Source organism: Pyrus communis, chromosome 11, assembly GCF_041283825.1.
Source record: "Pyrus communis isolate YQ-2024b chromosome 11, ASM4128382v1, whole genome shotgun sequence".
Taxonomy (NCBI): domain Eukaryota; kingdom Viridiplantae; phylum Streptophyta; class Magnoliopsida; order Rosales; family Rosaceae; genus Pyrus; species Pyrus communis.
The window spans coordinates 4,288,099-4,308,777 of record NC_142575.1 but is presented as its reverse complement, the minus strand read 5'-3'; the positions used below and the strand labels follow the sequence as shown (position 1 = coordinate 4,308,777).

Below are 20,679 nucleotides of genomic sequence, written 5' to 3'. Positions count from 1 at the left end.
GTACAAATGGGTTATTAATAATGTGGTATTTCGGAATCCAATCGGAATGCAATGTTGATATTTATATAATTTGTTGCCAACTAATATTTTAGAGGACCTAAGTTCTTTCAATGCTGACATCTTCTTGTTGGTCGAATTTGAAAAGGCTATGCCGGATGAAGTGTGGGCTTCTGTAACTTCCGCAAGAGCTATTGAACTCAGCAATAATTCTATTCGAAATGTACCTGCAAAGATTGGTTGTCTAAGCTCCTTGCAGGTACAGAACCCTCTGTTTCTTTCTCGTATTTCGCTCTATCGCCATCAAATTTGTGCCACAACTTTTACTTAGTTTCAAATCATTCTCAATGTTTTGTAGAATTGTTGCTCGCTGCAAATGATATAGTGGACGATTCTATTAGCTTGGAAGGACTAACCGTTCTGTCTCTGGAGCAAAACCAGTGAGTGTCTTTTGTGCTTTACAAATGTAGCTAACTAATCACGAGTGGCTTTCATTTTCTATCTCTGCACATTGTGTTGGATACTTGATGAATTGCATGATATATGCAGTTTAACGACGTTGCCATCTTCACTGGGCTTGTTGACATCACTCAATGTTGCCAAAAACAAATTATCTAGCCTTTGAAGTTCTGAAAGCCAACAACAACAGGTAATTTTGGAGGTAATATGAGCCAGGATGCCGAGGGCATGTGTCTTTCCTATTGAGAACTAGCGGATCAAATTCGGGTACCACTTGTTTTTCCTTGTATGTCTTTTCATCTGAATGTGATACGATTAATAAATTTTGAATGTGAATGCTTTTGTGTTACGAAAGTTGTTTCCTCTTCACGCGTGGATGATATGTTGATGAAGTCACTGTTGCTTAAAGATATCTGTGTTATGTTGATAAATGATAACATATATTGATTAAACACGCGTGTCTATGTTGCAGGATAAGCACCATCCATACATGTATAGGCGACTGCAATGCTCTTACTGAGGTACTACTTCGGCGTTTTCCTATTTTTTCTTTTCTTTTGGGTTATCTGTGGTGGGTGGAGGGGCGACTAGAGTGTTGGTTCGTTCCCTCACTAGGTAGTTTAGTTATACATCTGACTTACTTTCCGCGTGGTGCAGGTTGATGTTTCGTCAAATCTTCTGTCCAATTTGCCAGAGACAATGGAAGTTTGCAAAATCTGAAGGTCCCTACTTAATCTACTGTTTTGAACTTATTATCCGTCTCTCTTCTGTTTTACCCCCTCCAAAGTTGAGCATTTCAGTTAATTAGTTAATGTTCCGTATCACACTAATTCACTGTTATAAAAATTCCCGCCTAGACCCGTCTAGGCGCTAGACGGCTAGTCACCGTCTCGATTACTGCTTAGGTGTTTGAAAATTAAGAAATGACACATAGACCAGCTGAGGTGCCCGCCTAGACTGCCTAGCCCATCCAGACCTACCTAGGCACCTGCCTAGGTTGCGACTCACTTAGACAGAAAATAGATAACTTTCAATTTGCATTTAATTTTTTTCAATAAATTGTAAGAGACTTGTTGAATATTTAAATGAACACACACTATATGCTTGTTCCCCATGTTTTCATTATGTTCAATACTTCATAATACATATATCATTCTATTTTGTCATTTATGATGAAATTATATATATTTTAAGTATAAACAGATACTTATTTACACGAAATATAATAGATTTACTTAAATTCGCCTAATTCGCCTAGGCGCCCACCTAAACCCTGCATAGGAGCATAGGCCCTAGGCCCCTGCTCGCCGTCTGACTAGCGCCTAGTGTCTTTTAGAACCTGGTGATTGATTACGTTTTTGCTGTAGTAGAATTTATTTAGTTATTCGTACGGCAGAAACCTCATTCGTCTTGTGCGTTGTTGAGCTGATATTCACCCGAAGTTTCTACTTTTGTGCAGTCTTTGTATCTCGGCAACAACGGGTTGAGAGCCCTTCCCTCTGCGTTATTCAAAATGTGGCTACAGCTCACAACGCTTGATCTGCACAATACAGAAATAACCGCGGATGTCCTTCGTCAGGTACGTACTAGCAGCAAATGTCATTCCGTAAAGTAGTCTAATTTTTCACTTTTAACGGTGTGATACCGACAACGGTGTCTTCGCAGTTTGAAGGCTGGGAAGGCTTTGATGAACGCCGCCGGTTGAAGCATCAGAAGCAAGTGGATTTCCGAGCTGTAAACTCCGGTGCGTTTGATGAAGGTGCCGATAAGAGCTGATGCTGCTAATTTCGGGATTACATGTCGCAATTGTGCAAAGTTGTTGTCCATACTCGGTGACATTTGTATCTAGATTTACAAAAGCAAGCTCCGATCTGATGTCTATGGTACTTGAATTGTTATAGAATCTAACAACGTAAGTATCTTGTTATCAAAAGTCGAGCACCAGAATTTACATGCCTTTTTTCTGTCTATAAGCTTGAGTGTGTTCAATGTGCAAATATAAACAAGGGCCAAATCCTAAAAATGTAGTGTTCGCATCCGAGAATCACACACCGACGATCACCGGTGGACTCAAGAACACAACCTAACGGAAGTAGATGGATACCAAAGGGATGTCAACTTCGTTCCCCTCATCGTCCTCACAAGCCACAACAACATCGAAGTGGGAGCGGTTTGGAGGCAGTTCCAAACCCCCCACTTCCCTAGCCAGATCCACCATCTTCTTGTCCATTCGGTCTTGGTGTCGTGCAAACATGGTATTATAAAGCAGGGAACTGGCATATGAGATGCTATAAGCATCCAGTCCTCTGTCCTTGAGCCACTGAATAAATTCCCTCAGAGTGGGATTGCCCCTCACGATCCACCTATCCCAAATGGTCCAGCTCATGTTACGGTGCTTGATGACCTTCACCGGAACTGGCTCTGCCATTGCGAACAAAGGTAGAGCTAGATTTGCAAACGTGTTTCTATAGTCTTCTAGTTTGTGGCCTCCGTCCAAAACTTTGTAAAGCTCCAGGCACACCAGTCCTGTGGCCATTGCCGTGGTGGTAGCAATTGCGGGGATAATCTTGCCGGCAATAAACTTGGCTTTCAGCTTGTCAACCTCAGGAATGCCGTAATTTCTAGCCCTCATATTGGCAAGCCCAGCTATCAGATCCATATGGTAATTTGTATCATCGTCCTTCTCGAACTGAATTGGTTTCATCCTGAACCCTGGTGAGAGTTTCTCTCGACAATGCTCTAACTTGATGATCAAGTCATCAATGACCTGTGCATCATCTGTAGATTGAGAAGTTAAATTGGTAGCATTATCGTCGGTCACTATGTTTGCATCTCTCCGGGGCTGAAATTCTGGGACCATCACTTTCTCAACAGCTTCAGCAAACTTCTTAGAGTTTCTAACCCAGTGGGGGATTGGGATCCCAAATGTTTCTGCCCTTAGTATGGATGCTGCCATAACAAAATTAAGGTGACCAGGATCAGCAGTTGAGAACTGTAGAGGATGGGGGAATCGCTTAGGGGCAGACCAGAATGGAGTCCCACTACTGGTTGTAGCATCTTCAGGAAAAGTATAGATCAGCTGTTTGATGCGGTTGTAAAAATAATCTTCAAACCTGTGTAAACAAAAATCAGGTGGGAATTAATGAACCACACCATCATTATAATTCAGGATTACAAAAGAAGGGAGGAGCAAAAGGAAAAGCGTATAATTTATTTATGTCAAGTAGCTAATGACTTACTTCAGGCGTGCCCATGCAATGCAATCTTGAAATGTTTCGCATCTTTCTCTATCAAGGCACTCAAGAATGCGCTCCAAGGTATCCCTGGCCTGTGCGTCACCAGCATTCCTCTTCAAAGCAGCATACTCACTTGGCTTGGCTAAATATGCATTCACTTCAGCTGGAGTTTTGCCAAGCAAGCCCTCAAACTCAGATCGAGCCCATGTCAAGCAGTGGTCAATGTTGTGTGGAAATGAGTGCAAAGTGCACATGGGTGCTTGCTTCTCCGGTGGGTCTCTTGAGGCACCATAGTTTTCTGTTAGGAGAGGAATAACCATCTGGGTGTTGCATTTTGTGCCCAGTGTACCTGACTCGAGAAGTGGCTTCTGGAAATATAAGCACCTCTGATCAACATAGAGCCTAGCATTGACATTATCGAGTGCATTGATAACAACACTTAAATTCTCCCAGAAGGCATCATCAAACACATCCTCAGTTTCAGAGCTAACTCTATTTTGCAAGGCTTCGACATTGAGATAAGGATTTATAGATGCAGCAGCGGAGGCAGCAGCCATGGATTTGGGCTGCCCAATGTTCCAATCACGGAAGAGGAACTGCCTACTAAGGTTACTCTTCTCAATTACATCATCATCAGTGACTGTTAGCTTCCCTTGCTTGCCACATGAAACTCCCATCAGGGCCAAATTTTTTAAGAACTCACATCCTAGTGCCCCAGATCCAACTAGAAATATTTTCGCATCCTCCAATTTCTTCTGTAGCTTGGACCCAAAAACTGAAATTTGTGCATCATAACGGCTATTTAATGGTTTCAAATCACTGGATTCCAGTGGCTCCGTAGGAAGTGATTCTACTGAGTCGAAGTAGAAGAACTGGTGGGAACAAGTTAAACATCAAGTTACTACGAGCAGTGAAAATAACTTACGTGGCAAAAAACTTTTTGGCTCGCAAATAATAGTCAACTCCAAGGGAAAGTATGAATGAACTCTTAAAACAATGGAGAGAGAGAAGAATGTGTAATGACCTGAAAGAGTGGATGGAACTTTCCAGAGCAAGCTTTTACAACCTCTTGACCCACAATACCACCAAACATGGCAGCCATGGGATTCAGTACCGCCTTTGCACCAAAGGCAAAGTGCTGCAAAAGTTTTGGATTAATATCTTCCATCTTACCATCTCCCAATTTTTCATTAATGTTACTAGCAATAGATATAAGCTTCTGTGCATCCTCTTCTGAACCAGCAACAGGGAATCGCCCAAGCTCAGACACAACTTTATCCAGTGCTTGAAATGCCAAGTGTAGGAGTGGTGGCCGATCAAACTTGGAGAAATCACTAGGAAGAAATTCACCAGGATCATTGAGTGCTCCTCTCAATGGCTTAAATTTCAAGACTTTTGGCTGCTTCACCTGTGTGACAATACCACCTTTCTCATAGGCACCAAACCTCGTGGTATCCTCCTCTAGAGTGAATGAGTAAGCCCTAGCATTTTTTATCCTTCTTGGTTTTCCATCATTTAGTTCTGTCATTCCATGAACCTCTGAGAACACAACAAGATCCCCATCCTGAAATTCAAGTCTCTCGTCGTCAACACATGACACTATAGCAGGGTTGTCATTGCTGATGGATGCAATTATACCCGTGTGTGGTTCCTCCCCATCAACATCAAAAACAGTGAACTCAGGTCCAAAGTCACAAAAGACAGAACCAAAAAGGCCTCTAGCTTCAGTTTTAATGAAGGCGATTGGGGGCTGATGATCATGTGTATAATCATCGAATTCAATGGCTTTTTCAAGACTGATGTCAGTGAATACAACAACCTACAAAAGAGTTTACAAACACACGATTTTTACATCCTCAAGCAAAGTACACGATCACTACAATATGAACTGCAAGCTAAATACCTTGAATAACTTCGATAATTGGCATACTAATCAAACAGTAATAATTAAATGAAAATGTACCTGGAAATTTGAAAGCTGCTCTTTAGTCAATTCAGTTGTCAAGGTATTAACAACCACAGCATTGTTGAGTTCCTGCAACTTTTGAACCGAAGCAAGTGCTCTGTTCTTACCCACATCGTCCTCGGAAAAAACAAAGTTACTAGACAAATCCCATAGCTCCACATTCCCTTCATCGTGCAAAGTCACAGACTTGACCCCAGCCAGAATGAGGTTCTTTGCTGCAGAAAGCAAAAGCCCGCATTAAAAAAACACCAGCAAAAGCCCACATTAAAAAAACACCAGCAAAAGCAAAGACACACAACAACTTGAAACAGGACAATCTAAACAGAATACATATTGCATTTACAATAGATAAGTGCCTCCAGAATACGAGAACAACTTCCATGCAACAGAAATGCCGCTATGGCGATTCTCAAGCCAATCACTACCGTGTGAGAAAGCTAAAAAAGGCATTGGCTTCGGAACTACCACAGTGGCATCCGTCCCGGTGTAGGTAAGTTTCTCTTCAAAAATACAACAGGATTCTAAATATGGTAAATTAAACCTACAACCAGATAATAGATAAACACCTCCAGAATTCAACATTTGTATCTCACTAATTACAAAACCAATTGAAAACGATAAATGTGAGGGTTTCCGAATTCCGTACCGATTTCAGCACCTAGACCTTGAATCCCTGAGATGAGAACATTCGACGCGAAGAGCCGCCGCATCGTCTCGCGGCCATAGACCGCGAGCTGCCGGCTGTGAAGGTCCTCGTCGATATCGGATTGGTTCGAATGGCCCAAAGCCATGATCGGCACGTCCTTCTCAACCACGCTACCGTGGTTGCTGCTTGCGAGGCTGCTGTTGTTGCTGACAGTAGATTCGGCAACGAAGTTGCCGACGCGATGCTTATTGATCGACGATAACGCGACGGAGCTGCCGGTGTCTCCTCCTACTTCTACTTCTACAACGACTCCGTCGCCGGGTCTCTTTTTAGGAAGCATACAGTGCAGCAATCTGCTGAAAACGCCAGAAAAGGCCACCATCACCGAAACCAGCAAGCTCCAAACGAGAAAACGAGTGGTGAAAATTGAATTGGCGGCGTCGTCGGCGCCGGAGTAGGTTCGGAGCGCCAGTCCGAGAAGGATTGGGGCCGCCGAAGCCACTATGAGAAAGCGTAATTTGGGCATGATTCGATTCCAAAGCAAAGCAACAAAAGCGAGAGAGATGAATTAAAAAATTGGAGAGATATTAAACGTAGCGATTACTACTGTAAAAGGAAAAAGATTGGAATTTGGAATCAGAGAGAGAACGAAGGTTGTGGGTTTATGCTTTGCTTGAGATTTTGGGTTTGAAACTTGAAGGTACTGGTTTTTTCTGGAACGATGAATATGTTAATTTCACGGTTTTTGGTGAAATGAAGGGTGTACAGTAAAAGCCGATGAAAAATCAACGGTCGGATTTTGTCCGTAGAAATAAGATCATTTGTAAGTTGTGTTAATGTTCGCCGGTTTACTCATTTTCAATATTTAAAATTATCAATATTATCGAACGAGATTAAGATTTGAAATTTGTGCATATCTATTATATATATATATATATATCTTAAAATTTATAAATAAAATGATGAGTAAAAATATTCCCAATAATAAGCACCGTTGTAGGCTATATGTTCTAATAGAGTGAAACAATGGATGGTAAAACAAGGGATTTAAAAATAAATAAAACAATGCATTGGGAAGAAAAATAAAATAATGCAATGGATAATTGGACTCTGACACGTTGAATGCAAGAAGATGCGAAATTGTCACGTAAGTCATCAAGTTCAAATTTGATGCTTGCGTTTGATATCTAACTTGAAATTTGGGAGATGTTATATTGGTTTAAATTTTCACATAGGTAATCTTTGTCATTTGTTGATACGTATTAAGTATATAATAATAAAATTATAGTTAAATTTAATAATATGTGTCAATCAATAATAATAATACAGGCATATAAAATGGGTGGAGAATATCTAAACTTGTGTTTGAGGCATTTATTGTAAGATTTTGATTGATTGATGGTTAAATGTCGGTTGCTTTGGTTTAATTTTGTGTTTTTATTGTCGAAATTATGATTCTTTGTTAATGAACCCAAAAATAACATGATTAAATTATGGGAGTTTTAACGAAAAAACTGTGGTACTATTCACTTTAATAAAAAATCACATTTTTAAACTAAAAAAATCAATCATGATACTATTCACTTTACCCTTTATTTTGTCCTTATCATTAAAACTCAAAGTTTTCAAGCATTTTTTCATTAGTTTCCTTTAAGAGGTATTCATCAATTTCCCCCTAAACTTGTGACCATTAGCCAATTTCCCCCATCAACTTTAATTTTGGCCAATTTGCCCCCTCAACTCTCATAATTAGTCAATTTCCCCCCTTAACTTTAATTTAGCCAATTTCTCCCCTCAACTCTAATAACTAGTCAATTTGCACCCTATTGTGAATTTTTTAATTTGATAATAATTAAACAAGTATGTGTAAGAAACTAAATAAGATGTATGTTAATCATGTTCCTATATCTTTATCCTATTACAAATAGATTAAAATTTAGAATTTTACAATTTATTATAAATAGTGTTATTAGTCATAATAAATCAGTATGGAGTAATTTTATATGATTTTTGACTATACAAAATTGATAACGAAAAGGATTGATGTATAAATTTTTGTATGTGAATACAATTTTCTTTATAAAAGTGAAAGCTAAGTTCAAGTAAATTGCGGAGAATCGAGCTTTAGTGAAAAAATGGCTAATCTATTCATAATTTTTGACTCCTTATTAAGAATAACTCATTTTATTGAAATATGTTTGATCCATGAGTTTAGGATTATTATTTCTTTTTGTTATTATTTCTTCTTCTACATGCTTTAAACCCGATTCATAACTTTTTCTTATAATCAACCCATATCACATACTAATTGTATTATGTTTTTGTACATTTTATCCTATATTATGCAGGTGAGTTTATATTAATTTTAGTACTTTGTTGGAAGTTATGAGAAAGATTGAAAATTAAAAAAAAAGAATATATGGAAAATTATTATAAAAAAAAAATAACAGTAGGGTGCAAATTTGACACACCCCGACCCAGAAAGTCCACTTGGACCCTGAATCGAGCTGTGCTGGCCGACACCTGGAAGGTGACGAAGCCATAAAATGTGATAGTGTATAAAAAGTGAATAAATTTGAATCTAAAAGTGTCTAAGTACCAGAGTGTGCTACGAGTGGGAGCGAACCCATTTCACACGCGATGTCAGAGCATAAGTAAGGTACAGTAGTGTGGGTAAGAATCATACCCTCAGAAATATCCATCAATACTAATATTCGCCACAGATTCTTGTCGATACAAACTCAGCAGCTAAAACCTGGAGGGCACCAAACAAAAAGTGTGAGTAAGCAATAAAACCAAGCTTCCCAAAGTTATTACCTCTCTAAAAGTAATGCCCCTAAATGTAAAACCCGTATCGTTTTCCACAAGACAGTACAACATATATACATATATCCAAACCATACTCAGAAATGACCAAAACCACGGTTTGCCATCAACTCCATCATACATTAATAAGTAGGCCAAATGAACTAAATCAATACAAAGTGATATATCAGTCAGAGTCATCTAAAATGACATGTACAACTTATCCATATCTCATCAATCATGGCTAGCATATAAGTCGGAGTCACCTATAGTGACCTGTACGACTTATCCATATCTTATCAATCCTGGCTAGCATATAAGTCGGAATCACCTATAGTAACATGTACGACTTATCCATATCTCATCAATCATGGCTAGCATATAAGTCAGAGTCACCTATAGTGACCTGTACGACTTATCCATATCTCATCAATCCTGGCCAGCCAATAGCTCAATAAGTATACCTGCACACGAGTCGTAACCACCTAAAGTGGTCTGTACAACAAGACTGGGTGTAAATAAATACGCTTAAGTGCTATGATCACGTGAAGACTGGGCGAATAATCGCGGGTCACCTACAAGTCGGAACCACCTAAAGTGGTCTGTACGACAGGACTGTGCACCTACCTTGAATCTAAGGTGAGCGTAAGGTGCGGGAGGTGAACATCACGTGAAGGACTGTGCCCTGGCCACGGGCGGGAGCACTAACACCGGGGTGCAGGTTTATGAGCTCTCAATGCATCTCAATATACCATGTGGAACTCATGGCAACCAGTACGACAGTATCGAAGTTGCCTAACACATAACTGTAGTCATGCTATAACACAATCGATTCAACTAGTACCATAAACTCACCTGAACTTACCTGGGTGTCCTGAGTTCACCTTTGCACTTGAAAGCATTCCCAATAATTATATGCAAGTAATATACATATTGATATACATGATGCAATCTAATACTCAACCATGTCGTAGCATTTTCAATTATAAACAATACGGTGTGAAGTGTACAATCAATAACGCCCTACTCCCAAACTACTTATTTTCAGGGATAATTATCCATGACAACCCAATTAACACTAATTTAACAAAATAATTCATAAAACTAAAACTTGCCTTTACCAATTTCCTTCGCATTACTCAATTTCCCAAGCAAGGCTTTTGTCTCAAATATTTTATGGCTGCATCTAACGTCTCGTTAGACTGCCTATGTATCCTAGACAGGGATCAAGCCATTCGTAGTTCATATAGGTACTTCAAGCATTCACAAATAATTATACGAAGGTAATATACCCAATCAATTTAAAAGTGTCGATAGAACTCTCAACAATATGTACGATAAAAAAGAAAAGATCCACTCACCTAGAGTCCACGCTATGATTCTCTAGCGCACACATCGAGACGTCCTGAATGATTGGTTCATGTGACCAATTATCAAATCACATCTCAGAACTCTTATCCGAAGAATACGTAATTCACATAAAACACAACCTCAACGACATTCTAAAATAGTTGAGACCCATTAACCACAAGTCAACCGTCGATCAAAGATCGACGGTAGGGTTTACAACCTTGTATAACTTGACCCGGAAGATCCGCATATCAGATTTCCAATCCGCAACTCCCAACAATCCACAATATGTTTCTAGAATAACATATTAAAATTTCATTACGATCCAACGGTCAGATCTCCGCCAATTGCCTAAAACAAGTGGCCGTGAACATTTATTTTACTAACTTACAAATCCAATTCAGGAAGATCCGTAAGTCGGATTCCCGATCCATAAATTCCTATGATCTTTAAATATTACGTATTATAATGTATCCAATTTTGGTGACGATCCAACGGTCGGATCATCGATTCACAATTTTATCAAGTAACGTATTGTAACGAATTTAGGTTCAAACTATCAACCTACGTCATTCAAATGAAAAAACTGAATTCAAGACATTTGACATAGCCTAAAAATAGCATTGGCGGCTCACTGGCCACGCGCCGCCGCGGGTGGCGGTCGGCGGCCCGACTCGCCGGAAAATCCAACTATTTCCAAAAATTCTCAAACTTCACAGAAATGAATATCTCAGTGAGTGGAGCAACTTTCATACCTGCTACGAAGTCCAAAAGTGGACGGAAGATGGTCAATTTTGCCCACAAATCCGGCGGGTGCCTAAAACTTCCAGACGTCGATTCGTCGTCTACGGTGGTCCAACGGGGTCAAGGTTGGTTGGGTTTTGCTCCTGGGATGATGGGATACAAAGCCCAAGTGGTGGCATTGGCCATCGCTTTGCCGATTTGCCGGAAAATTGAAAAGGGTGGCAGGAGCGCCATTGATTTTCGTCAACTTTCGTGGCCTCAAACCGCCCCATACCATGGTTAATCAAGGTGGTTCTTGGGTGGGTTTTGTAGAGGGGAATGAGAGCTTCAAGTTGGTGGTGGTGGCATCGAAAAACTCCACTGGAGTTGGCCGGAATCGGCCTTGGAAAATGGACCCGCGGTAGGTGCGGGTGGACGAGAACCACTTCCTTTTTTTTTTTTTTTTTTCCTTTCCTCCCTCCATTTCTGATTAGGCCTCCCCCACAAAGTGGAGATTTAATTTAAATAAACACTAAACCTTGAATAACCAATTTCGAACGTCCGTAACTATACCGATATAATCCGGACTCGCAAACGGCTTTCGCCTATACGTTCGTACCAATGAGTACTACGAGGATATGCTAAAAGAATAAGTCTCACATCTCTCAAGTCGATGGTCAACGGAAATCAAAGTCCTTGCCTCTAGGGCAATTTCGTAAATTCACGCTTTTAAAATAAAATAAAAACGTAAAATTTGGAACAGGTTGTCACAAAATTGACTAATTATGAGACTTGATGCGGGAAATTGGCCAAAATTAAAGTTGAGGGGGGAAATTGACTAATTATGAGAGTTGATGGGGGAAATTAGCCAAAATTAAAGTAGAGTGGGGGAATTGGCCAACGCTCGCAAGTTCAAGGAGGAAATTGAAGAATACCTCTTCCTTTAAATTATACATACACCCCAATCCTGATTCAAACTGCGGGATTCTAGAGATCCTCACATCATAACCGTCTATCATACATTATGCGACCAGAAATCAGTTTGAATTTTTTTATTTAAAATTAAACATAAATAGTACTTTACAAAAACTAACCGTACAATGCACAAATAAACGATCATGATGTGAAAATTCTTAAAATCCCTGAGAATCGGGGGATCCTCATCCCTCCGTTTTGGTCCCTCCCATAAACATACCAAAGGAAAACAAACAAAAACAAATTCCATCACTCTCACAGCTTGTAGACCCACCACCAGACAATTCCTTTCCTCTTATATTTTTGGGTGTTTTAACGAAAAGTCCACGATATTATTCATTTTAACAAAAAAAATCACATTTTTACACTAAAAAATCAAACCTGGTACTATTTACTTTACCCTTTATTTTGTCATTATCATTAAAACTCAAAATTTTCAAACTCTTTTCATTAGTTTTCCTTATATTTTTAGTCAAAACCATAATTTTCCTTCCAGTTCTGTCTAAAAGTTGCAAGAGAGTCTCACACGCAAGAAAAAACTTATGCTTGACTGGCCATATACCATATACATCTTAGCAGCAATTCGGTGTGACAGTACAACCATGTGATCTAATAAGTAGATTTTAGAATTTATCCACATACAGGGATAAAAAGTACCTGAGCCTGTGGAATTAACAAATTTTACCATTCCTTTGAAACCCATATGCTACTTTTAGACCGAAACTTGGACGAAAATTGCAATTTTAACTGCGATTGGTAACAGACTTCACCACATGAATAGTGTTAGTACTTGATTTACCGCGTGGGTCACCTTGAGACATACCTATAACCCACCTACATGATTTGACCAATTTCCAGCCTAATCTATTATGTTACCTCATAAACATACAATAATCTTAATCTTTAATTAAATAATCTGAATTGCCTAATCAATCATGATGACACTGTTGAGAGTTGTCTACATCGATAAGGAACAAGGTTTATTATACGCTTATATGATATTGAGATGCTTTTTATATTGTCAATTGGTTTTATGGTGAAACCCCAATTTCATCATGATATCAGAGTGGGTTGTCCTCGTATGAAGCCAAACGGCCACACGCACTTCATGTCATCCAATTGTTGTCCACGTCTAGGCTTGAAAATCCGCCACACGTGCAAGAGTGTGTTGAGAGTTATCCCACATCGGTAAAGGATACAATTTGTTATAGTGCTTATATGATATTGGGCTATTATGTTACCTCATAAACATACAATAATCTTAATCTTTAAGTAAATAATATGAATTGCCTAATCAATCATGATGACACAAGGAAGGCAAATGATTTGAATATTCTCATTTCCCACCGCTAAAATCATAACCACATTGAATCACAGTGCGTTTGGTAAAGTAAAATCCTAAAGTGATCGAATAAAATATCCAGTTTTTCTTTCGAGATAATTGAAGCATTGATCATTTAGCACAATTGGAGCTTTGGACCCTTAACTAAAAATTCACGAATATTGGTCCCTGAACTAATAATTTGGAGCAATGGTTCTTTTGACTAACTCTATTAGAACTTTCATCCATTTTTTGCCCCTTTAAACCCTTTATTTTGGAAGGAAGTTCTAACAACGTTCGCGAAAATGATTACTGCCCCACATTATAACAAGTTAAATGCTCAATACTCACGGATCTTTGGTTGAGGAACCAAAGCTTGAATTGAGTCAAAATTGAGAGACCATAGCTCCAATTTTCTGTTTTCTTTCTCTTTTAGACCTTTTGTAGAGAGAGTTGAAAGAAGACTTTTTTTTTTTCATTTCAGCTGCATAAGCTTTTCTTTGCATCTAATAATAAGTACCGTTGTAGTCTATATGTTCTACTAGAGTGAAACAATGGATGGTAAAACAAGGGATTTGAAAAGAAATAGAACAAGGGATGGTAAAACAAGGGATTTGAAAGAAATAAAACAATGCATTGGGAAGAAAAATAAAATAAAACAATGGTAACAATGGATAATTTGGACTTTGACACATTGAATGCAAGAAGACGCAAAATTATCACATAAGTCATCAAGTTCAAATTTGATGCTTGCATTTGCATTTGATGTCTAACTTAGAGTTTGGAGAATGTTATATTGGTTTAAATTGTTACATAAGTAATCTTTATCATTTGTTGATATGTATTAAGTTCATGATAGTAAAATTATGGTTAAATTTGATAACACGTGTCGGTCATCATAGAGAGACTGCGGGTATAGAATATTTAAACTTGTATTTGAGGCATTTGTTGTATGATTTTGATTGATTGATGGTTAAATGTCAGTTGCTTTGATTTGATTTTCTGTTTTTAATGTCGAAATTATGATTCTTTGTTAGTGGGACCCAAAATAACATGATTACATTATACATACACTCCAATCCCGATTCAAACGGTAACATTCCATATTGTCTAGAAGAGTGGATCTTATAAGTTTTATATGTATATTCCCTCTTTACCTAGCAAGAGGTCTTTTGGAAGTTCACTGGCTTTGGGTTACATGGGAACTCCGAAGTTAAGCCAATAGCGCGTGAGACCACTCTCATAATGGGTGACCCACTGGGAAATTCTCGTGTGAGTTCCTAGAAACAAAATCGTGAGGGTATGGTCGGGGCTTAAAGCAGACAATATTGTGCTACGGTGGTGGAATGTCACTCCCATGATGGGTGACTTATTGGGAAGTTCTCGTGCGGCACTCCCATGATGGGTGACCCATTGTGAAGTTCTCGTGTGAGTTCCTAAAAACAAAACCGTGAGGGCGTGGTCGGGGCCCAAAGTGGACAATATCGTGCTACGGTGGTGGAGCGGGCCAGGGATGTGTGGACCCCAGGCGGGGATGTGACACAAACTGTGAGATTCTAAAGGTCCTCACATCTTAATCATTTATCATACATTGTGCGACCATAAATCAGTTTAAATTTATTATTTAAAATCAAACATAAATAGTACTCAACGAAAACTGACCGCACGATGTACAAAATTCCTAAGACCCCACAAAGAGGATCGGGGGGGATCCTCATCCCTCCGTTTTGGTCTCTCCCATAAACATACCAAAGGAAAACAAATAGGAAAACTAATGAAAAGGACTTAAAAACTTTAAGTTTTAATGATAAAGACAAAATAAAGGGTAAAGTGAATAGTATCAGGATTGACTTTTTAGTGTAAAAATATGATTTTTCGTTAAAATGAACAGTACCGTGAATTTTTCGTTAAAACTCTCAAAAACAAATTCCATCGCTCTCACAGATTGTAGACCCACCAGACAATTCCGTTCCCCTTATATTTTTAGTCAAAACCACAATTTTCCTTCCAGTTCTGTCTAAAAGTTCCACAATTTTCCTTCCAGTTCTGTCTAAAAGTTGCAAGAGAGTCTCACACGCAAGGAAAAAACTTTTGCTTGACCGGCCATATGCCATATACATCTTAACAGCAATTCGGTGTGGTCGTACAACCATGTGATCCAATAAGTAGATTTTAGAATTTATCCACGTACAGGGGCAAAAATTACCCCAGCATGTGGAATTAATAAATTTAACCATTCCTTTGAAACCCATATGCTATTTTTAGACAGAAACTTGGACGAAAGTTGCAATTTTAAGTGCGATTGTTAACAGACTTCACATAGTATCAATACTTGATTTACCGCGTGGGTCACCTTGAGACATACCTATAGCCCACCTACGTGATTTGACCAATTTCCAGCCTAATCTATTATGTTACCTCATAAACATATAATAATCTTAATCTTTAATTAAATAATCTGAATTGCCTAATCAATCATGATGACACTGTTGAGAGTTGTGTGAGAGATAATGTTTGCTATGTGCTTATATGATTTTTAATTACTTTTCATATTGCCAATTGATTTTACGGTGGAATTCCAATTTCATCATGGTGTCAAAGTGGATTGTCCTTGTAGGAAGCCAAACGGCCACACGCGCTCCACGTCATCCAGTTATTGTCCACGTGTAGGCTTGAAAATCCGCCACACGTGCGAAAGCGTGTTGAGAGTTATCGTACATCGGTAAGGGATAAAGTTTACTATAATACTTATATAGTCTTGGGCTATTATGTTACCTCGTAAACATACAATAATCTTAATCTTTAATTAAATAATATGAATTGCCTAATCAATCGTGATGAGACACGGAAGGCAAATGATTTGAATATTCTCATTTCCCACCGCCAAAATCATAACCACATTGAATCATAGTGCGTTTGGTAAAGTAAAATTCTAAAGTGACCGAATAAAATAAGAAAAATTAATAAAAATGATTTAAAAACTTTGAGTTTTAATGATAATAAGAAAATAAAAAGTAAAATGAATAGTACTAGAATTGACTTTTTAGTGTAAAAATATGATTTTTTGTTAAAATGAACAGTACCGTAAGCTTTTCGTTAAAACTCTTAATAAAATATCCAGTTTTTCTTTTGAGATAATTGAAGCATCAATCATTTAGCTCAATTGGAGCTTTGGACCCTTTAACTAAAAATTCACGAATATTGACTTGTGAACTAATAATATGGAACAATGGTTCTTTTGACTGATTTCGTTAGAACTTCCATTCATTTTTCGTCCCTTTAAACCCTTTATTTTGGAAAGAAGTTCTAACAAAGTTCGCGAAAATGATTACTGCCCCACATTATAGCAAGTTAAATGCCCAATACCCGCGGATCATTGGTTGAGGGACCAAAGCTCGAATTGAGCCAAAATTGAGAGACCATAAATCCAATTTTCTCTTTTCTTTCTCTTTTTGCCCTTTTGTAGAGAGAGAGTTGAAAGAAGATTTTTTTTTCATTTCAGCTGCATAAGCTTTTCTTTGCATCTACATTAAGCATGGATTACTCCGTAATTACGGGTAGTTTTACATTAGCGGTATTAAATATAAATATACTAGAAACATATCACTCAGACTAGCTTAAGGATGTTCACCTATTACCGTTGTTGTTTGACCGCAGCAAAGTTGATAGAATTTCCGAGAATTGAGGGCGCTTTGACGGTGAATTGTTCCAGCACTTGGTCATCAAGGACTTCAGCATTTGTGGGCAGTCCTTTGGAATCTCGGGTCTAAGGCCACAGGCAGCTATCCCCACTGCTGCTTGTACCGGTGAACACGCAGCATATGCTGCCTCACCAGTAACCATCTCCCAAATTACCATCCCGAAACTATACACATTACTCATCCATGTCTCGCTAACACACTCTGGATCACCGGCAATGATCTGTCGGCAACCAGAAACGCGAACAAAGCAATGAATACCATATCTGTTACTTCAAGTATTCAGATCATAAATATGAGATATACAAAGCGGAAAGATGTGGGAAAACGTCGGTGAATAAAATATGTCACCTAACTAGTATGCTTGCTGGATGGCTTCGATACGATTAATTCAAATGAGATATGAGGTGTAATTCGTTAGACGGAATAACAACTTCAGGTTTTTGTTTACTTCTGTACTTCCAAAAATGTGAACAAGTTCTTTGTTATTCAGATTGACAGATGGTGTACAAAAGTGAAAGTGACAAAAGGTGGTCCCAAAAGAGCAAACTTGAGTAAAGAAAGAAAATTATTCTGTTCTAAGTGATTTGTATCCGCATTTCCCGGGACCCAAATCAAAAGCAAATCCAAATAAACGACATTAAAATAGTTCTTTTCATCATCAAGCAATTTATACCTAGAGTTTGTATCAGCATCCAATTATTATCACAAGCTAATAAAAGGTGGATGAAACATGGGTTTATAGAGCGGCATCAAACACTGCTCCGGAAAGGATATAATTCTTGACCAGTGATCATTGCTAAAAACTTAAAATTTTCATTTTGGGGGATCCGCACAATAATACCTGTATTTCGGAAAGTAGCACTACTATAAGGTTGCGGCTAAGCTGATATGTTTAGTGGCATGCATAAATGTAGTTGGGCAAAGTTTCACGGAATATAGAGGAGTGCTTAGATAAAGATAAATAGTACACTGAGATGTAAAGCACCACCAATTATGAAAACATGTTAGGCATGCTCAAACAAATATGTCAGGTTAAGTGACATAAAGTGTCTTTAGTGAAAATAGATTGATCCTGAATAGGTGAATTGATACATTGAATCCACTATGACTGCCAGCGAAATGATGAAATCTAACAAAAAATCCATACAAAAGAAATCAAATTTTGTATGCTGAGGAGGACTGTGCAGGTAAAGTTTTTGTAGCGAAATAATGACTAGATTATCTGCAATACGATCATGTGAGTAAGTTCTTGGAATGACAGACACATTTGGGTTCGCAATGTCTATGGAAATGGAACGTCAATTTTTTCCCACAGCTTTTGGTTACGCAGATTGACAAGATAAAAGGTTTATAGACATGTAAGAACTCAGTTTAACTGGTTCAAAGCAGAAAATGCACGGAATAATAACTGATGCAACAATGAACTAACCTCGGGAGCTAACCACCGGTATCCATCTGTCTCGTACTCCATTGCATCACCAACACTTTTACAAGCAGCAACTATACCCATGTCCCCTAAACAAGCATTCCAATGTCGATCTAATAATATACGCTGTGTGTTGAGGTCTCTATATGCAACGCCGTGGTCATTCATGAACTTGACCCCCTCTGCCACATCAACAGCAATCCTTAATACGTCCTTAATCTGAAGCTTCTTGTTCTTAAGCATCAAGTCATATACTGATCCACCTTCCATCAGCTTCGTAATAACGCACAACCCATGATTGTCATCAATACAAACACCATAAAATTGCAGAATGTTCTTGTTCCCACACGTCATGAGCTCCAAAAGATCTCTTCGGAGTTCAAAGTCATAGGAATTTCCCTTGTCACACCCTTTAAGCTTCTCAATTCCAACCTTTTTCCCCTTGTACACTCCCTTATATGAATTGGGTCCAATCTGATCAACAAAGTCGAGATTGTCAGAGTTCAACAGCCACTTCCCAATTTCATCGCCCCCCGATTGGATTGTCTGCCATTCATCTACGGATACAACAAATGACGAAGTGGGTAGAGGATCGGGAAGCTGAATCATTTGGCTAGAAATCTCAATCCCATTCCTATAATTTTGTTCACCAATGTCGTCCTCAATATCTCCCACCTCCCTCCCCATCGTATTCTCTTCTTGGCACCCACATAGTCCAAAAGGGAGCTTCACCGTGCTCGATTTGGGCTTCCTTATAGCCAACTTCAAAGCATTTTCAACCCGGTTTCTGAACAATTTATCTTGCCCAACGTCAACCATAAGAAGAACAACGCCAATAGTACACCCCTTCTTCTCAAAGATCTGTACCTTCTTGTAGCAAATTGACTCGTTATCGAGTGCACCGGACATCAATGGCCATGAAATCGAACAGTTACACGCAAAGGTGAGCTTGAACACAGACCCCTGAGCCTCCTCCTCAGACACCTCTTGAATCAACATTGCAGGATGCCCATCCAATGATGTCTGCTCTATCAATTTTATATGAAGAAACACTTCTTTCATTTCGAATCCCGCCTGTGCATAACTACACACCACATACACAAAAACCCAAATCACTAAACAAGCAAAATCAATCACAACACAATCCAAATCCTCTGTTTGGCTGCTCAACAAATTGCACAAAGTCACAATCCATCAATCCAAACAAGCATAAACTAAACTCAGTAACCAAACAGAGCGAAAGATTCAGCCTTCAAACCTGAGGGGAAGAGAATCGTAATGCTTGCGAATGTTGGAGACGAGCTTCTCTGGCAGCTGACTGCCAGGGTAGAGCTGCGTGAGATTACGCACCACACTCCCCCACACCAACTTCCTCGAGCTCTCGATCTTGCCAAACGACGCCGTAGCCGAGTCACTCGCCGAGTCGAGATTCAGCGAGTTCTTGAGCGACGCGATGGCCTCTGACACGTTCCGGCTCAGCCTCTGCAGCTTCTTCTGCACCACGGACGACTCCTTAACTCCGGTGCCGTTAGAACTCTCCGGCGCCGCGGTCGCGCCCTCCGATCTGTCATGCGTCCTCATCAGCACCTGCTCCACCATGTCCTCGTCAGTGCTCGCTCGGCCCGACCAGCACTCCAGAGCTGCAGCCATTGGTAGAGTAAGCTAGAGAAGCTCAATGCGGGTCGGCTCGGATGACTCAGTGAGTCAGTGACTCGCCCGTCGTCTCCGTATATAGTTCAGCGACACAGAGAGTACAGAGAGAGTGGCCTCGTCACGTTCAGATTTCTGAGTTTCTTCATTTTTTGACAAATAAAAGGAGGAGAGAGGGAGAGAGGGTGGTGGGCTGTTTTATTGTATGGGAGCGTGAATAAATTAGTTAATGATTGTGTTAATAAATCACAACTGCCTGTGTGTTAGGAGTGATGATGATGATGCTTTCCGATTTGAACCAACGGTGGGGATCGCTGTACGTAAATGGGTGTGGGGCCCTTGTTGGCCCACTGCGAGTGCTTATGCTTTCAGAAAACAGGGAAACCACGTTGTAAGACCTACTTCGAAGTTGTAATTGTGGAAA

At 39.3% G+C, this 20,679-nt stretch overlaps 3 protein-coding genes across 3 annotated transcripts; 1 reads left to right on the top strand and 2 right to left on the bottom strand.

The window, feature by feature from the left end:
* Positions 1-6: 6 nt before the first annotated feature.
* Positions 7-2,412, top strand: LOC137741718 (plant intracellular Ras-group-related LRR protein 8). Its single transcript, XM_088679576.1, is given in 10 exon segments — positions 7-10; positions 93-236; positions 356-437; positions 547-618; positions 620-646; positions 929-977; positions 1,114-1,153; positions 1,156-1,178; positions 1,916-2,035; positions 2,122-2,412. Coding segments are annotated over 10 exon segments (672 nt in total). The 3' UTR covers positions 2,233-2,412.
* On the bottom strand, positions 2,329-7,144 carry LOC137741713 (ubiquitin-activating enzyme E1 1). The gene is made up of 5 exons (XM_068481421.2): positions 6,305-7,144; positions 5,656-5,873; positions 4,717-5,511; positions 3,696-4,564; positions 2,329-3,569 (listed from the first exon to the last, which is right to left on the bottom strand). The coding sequence occupies exons 1-5, from the start codon at positions 6,828-6,830 to the stop codon at positions 2,540-2,542; spliced, it is 3,438 nt and encodes a 1,145-aa protein (XP_068337522.2). The 5' UTR covers positions 6,831-7,144; the 3' UTR covers positions 2,329-2,539.
* Positions 7,145-16,952: 9,808 nt separating this feature from the next.
* Positions 16,953-20,520, bottom strand: LOC137742186 (Protein kinase superfamily protein). Its single transcript, XM_068481975.2, has 3 exons — positions 19,864-20,520; positions 18,609-19,689; positions 16,953-17,399 (listed from the first exon to the last, which is right to left on the bottom strand). The coding sequence occupies exons 1-3, from the start codon at positions 20,253-20,255 to the stop codon at positions 17,106-17,108; spliced, it is 1,767 nt and encodes a 588-aa protein (XP_068338076.2). The 5' UTR covers positions 20,256-20,520; the 3' UTR covers positions 16,953-17,105.
* Between the last annotated feature and the right edge of the window lie 159 nt (positions 20,521-20,679).